This window comes from Trachymyrmex cornetzi, unplaced genomic scaffold (assembly GCF_001594075.2).
Source record: "Trachymyrmex cornetzi isolate Tcor2-1 unplaced genomic scaffold, Tcor1.1 scaffold1754, whole genome shotgun sequence".
Lineage (NCBI taxonomy): Eukaryota > Metazoa > Arthropoda > Insecta > Hymenoptera > Formicidae > Trachymyrmex > Trachymyrmex cornetzi.
The window spans coordinates 38,584-42,010 of record NW_017296369.1 but is presented as its reverse complement, the minus strand read 5'-3'; the positions used below and the strand labels follow the sequence as shown (position 1 = coordinate 42,010).

Below are 3,427 nucleotides of genomic sequence, written 5' to 3'. Positions count from 1 at the left end.
CTTGTTACTTCAATTGCAATAATAGATCCGAAGGAATACCCTACTATTATAAAATCTTTTCCGTCTGTTAGCTTCGAAAGTATGTGCTGTAAAAATATCCAAAATATTCGATGAAATTTATATCTTTTAAATATAAACAATACTTTATGAAAATAAAATGAAATTACTAATACGATTGCATACGTTTGTGAAACGATTAGTAGTCTCCATTATCATGTTTGTACAATCTATGTTGTTTGTGTTATAATGCAACAATGATGTTGAAAATTTAATATATGGTATTATGGTTTTAAATATAGAACCACATCCAACAATACCCGGAATAAGAAGTACTTCAGTCATAGTGTTCTGTTTGTTAGTCAAAAATTCAATTGGAGAAACAAAATCTTCATCTTTTAAAGTAATGCCAACAAAAAATTTTATAACGTCTGACTTCTCTTTGTCCAATTTCTTTTCATCATCCACATCATTCTCATTGATGATTGCAACGGACATCTTAATGAGTTTTGCGAAAGTGAGATTTCGTATCTCTTGTGCCGTGACAAATATATCAAATTCTCGTTCCAGAATTTGCTTGATTTCTACTGCCATCATGGAGTCCATTCCAAGTTCGGCCAGAGATGAATTTGGTCTTACAAACTTTATGTCACTTATGTCTACAATATAGAATGTAAAATTATTACGATCTATAGTATAATATTTTTTTGTAAACCAGACTAGCAAACAAATATGATAAGTATTTGTGAAAGAATAAGTTTCCATAGGAGCACCTACTTAAAATATTAGCAACTGTTTCTATCAGACTTCCTTGACATTTCTTTTTTTTTTCAGCTACAACCATGCTGCTCACAATGGGCCGACTTTGAAGTAGAAACTTATCGAGCTCGTCGAGACAGCAGGATATCTTTTGCTGTAGAGTGCCTCCGATAATTAATTCCTTATCGTCCTCCTGCATGTCGGCGACAAGACCCACATCACCAACAGCTCCCCACTGAATCGCCAATCCTGGTAATCTTTCCCCCGCTCTCTTCTCGCAAATTCTTTCCATGATGGAGTTGGCCATGCCATAATTAGTCTGTCCAGCGTTTCCTCTGCCGCAGGAAACGGAAGAGAACACCACAAAATGTCGCAGGTTAGGACAGATTTTCCTAGAAAGTTTGTCCAACATTTGCGTTGCACGAGCCTTTGATTGGAAGGACTCTGCAAATGTTTTCGCGGTTTGGTTCTTGAAGACGCCGTCCTTCAGTACCACTCCAAGATTGAATATCGCGTCCACCGGTGCTTCTTTTTCCACAGTTTGTAAGAGATATTCGCAATCTTTAATATCAGCAACATCGATATTCTTGATGATCGCAACTTTTACGCCATATGACTTCCATAATCGAACTTTCATGCATTGGTAACCGTTTTTTATTCCATTTCTGGAAACCAGAATAACGTTCTTAGCGCCACGAAATATAAGCCAGTCGGTTAATTCTAAACCAAATCCGCCCAAACCACCTAGTATAATATAACTCCTATCTCCAAGACAATAATAACGACGATACGCGAGAATGTGCTTATCCAAAGGTTCATCCTTCTCGTGGACATTTATTATTATCTATAAAAATAATCATATTTCTAAAATGCATGTTATATGTGAATAATATGTCATTCAGAGCTGTTATTTATGAATGAACCTTTCTAATACTATTCGTTAATACAAGCATACCTTTCCCATATGTTTTCCGCTCGCCATATATCTAAAAGCTTCTTCAATATCAGATTTTGGAAAAAATTTGGCTTGAATTGGTTTGATTGTTTCATTTTTTAGTCCATCGTCTACCATTTTTTTTCAATATACGCTTCCACTTACTATCATAAGTTCTTAACATCAAATTTTCCATTCTAATGCTGTAAAAACTGACACCCTTTTGAAATGCAAACATACTTAGGGGATTATTAGAAACAAGGTCAAATTTGCCAATCTCCATGAATCGACCGTTTTGAGCTAAACACTGAACGGAGGCGATTAATTTTTCTTCTGCCAATGAATTTAACACAATGTCGACACCGCAACCTTTGGTTTGATACATAATCATTTGTTCGAAACTTGTATCTCGAGAATTTCCAATATGATCATCCGGAATAATCGGAAACATTTTCTTAATGAAATTCCGTTTGTCGTTTGTGCCGACGGTAGTAAATATTTCGCATCCTTCTTTAAGAGCGACATGAATAGCTGCTTGTCCAACGCCTCCAGTACCAGAATGTATAAGTATTTTATCACCTTTTTTGATTTTCCCATGAATGTATAAAGCTAAATAGACCGTGCTGTATACCGCTGGCACCGTCGCTGCTTCTTCGAATGTCCACACATCGGGTATATTCCAACAAAGTTTTTCATCTTTCTCAACGATGTTTGCTATGCAACTAAAAACAGAAACTTTTATTTGTTGTCCATTCTATGTCATCACAATATAATAATTTCTTTAAGCATTACTTAGTATCACGAATTCCCATTACACGTTTTCCATTAACATCAAAACCCACATATTCCATTCCAAGAGGAAGATACTGAAATAATCGTCCTTTTAAAATATCCTCTTGAGATATTAATTTACCGGTGGCGAGCATTATATCTTTAAAATTCAGAGATGAATAAATAACGTGCACTAAATCCTCACGACGAGACACGACAGATAAATTATTTTCTATCCAACGAAACGTATTCAAGTCACCACGAACCTACGAAAAAAACTTGTATTATGACATGTCATATCTAAAAGACATTTTGTGACTGTATTCAATTCTCCGTCTGTCAAGCAGAATTTTTTATTTAATAGACTATATAAATAATATGTATAGGGACGCATTGGACATCCGAAAAGTATCTGATATTCGATATTATCAGGCACTTTTTTACTATCCAACCGGATAATCGGATATTATTAGTATCCGGGAATATATTCGGTTGAAATTTTATATTGAAAGTTTGTATTACCCACATAGCAATGTATTTCCTTAGGATATCCTAATTTGATCAGGTTGATCCCATTCTGATCCAAAACATTAAATCATCCTCAGGATATTTGTAATTATCATTGTACTAATATAAAACGTCCCTAGGATATCATATTTTGATCCGATAAAATTTTGATCACTTATATTGATAAATTTTATTTTTCAATTTCCGACATATATATGTTATATACATTTATGTATTTTACGTATATTATAGAGACATATCTTTGCAATTTAATTTTTAATTTTTTAACAATGTTTATATAAATATCCCACACAACATACTGAAAACTACTCTTTGTTTCGGGAAGAATTTAATCATATTTATCTTTATATGTTATTGTTAAGGCTATTAATTTGACAGTTGCAGCTATAGCTTATTTCGTTTTTTATTGTACATAATTTATTTTTAAATAGGTATATG

The 3,427-nt window shown here is 33.6% G+C and overlaps 1 protein-coding gene across 1 annotated transcript in view; it reads right to left on the bottom strand.

Moving 5' to 3' along the window:
- LOC108759248 (fatty acid synthase-like) overlaps positions 1–3,427 on the bottom strand; it is a 37,778-nt gene that overhangs the window by 4,173 nt on the left and 30,178 nt on the right. Inside the window, 5 exon segments of the mRNA XM_018504594.1 lie at positions 184–656; positions 775–1,600; positions 1,712–1,834; positions 1,836–2,412; positions 2,483–2,727. Of these exon segments, the coding sequence (XP_018360096.1) occupies positions 184–656; positions 775–1,600; positions 1,712–1,834; positions 1,836–2,412; positions 2,483–2,727 (2,244 nt within the window).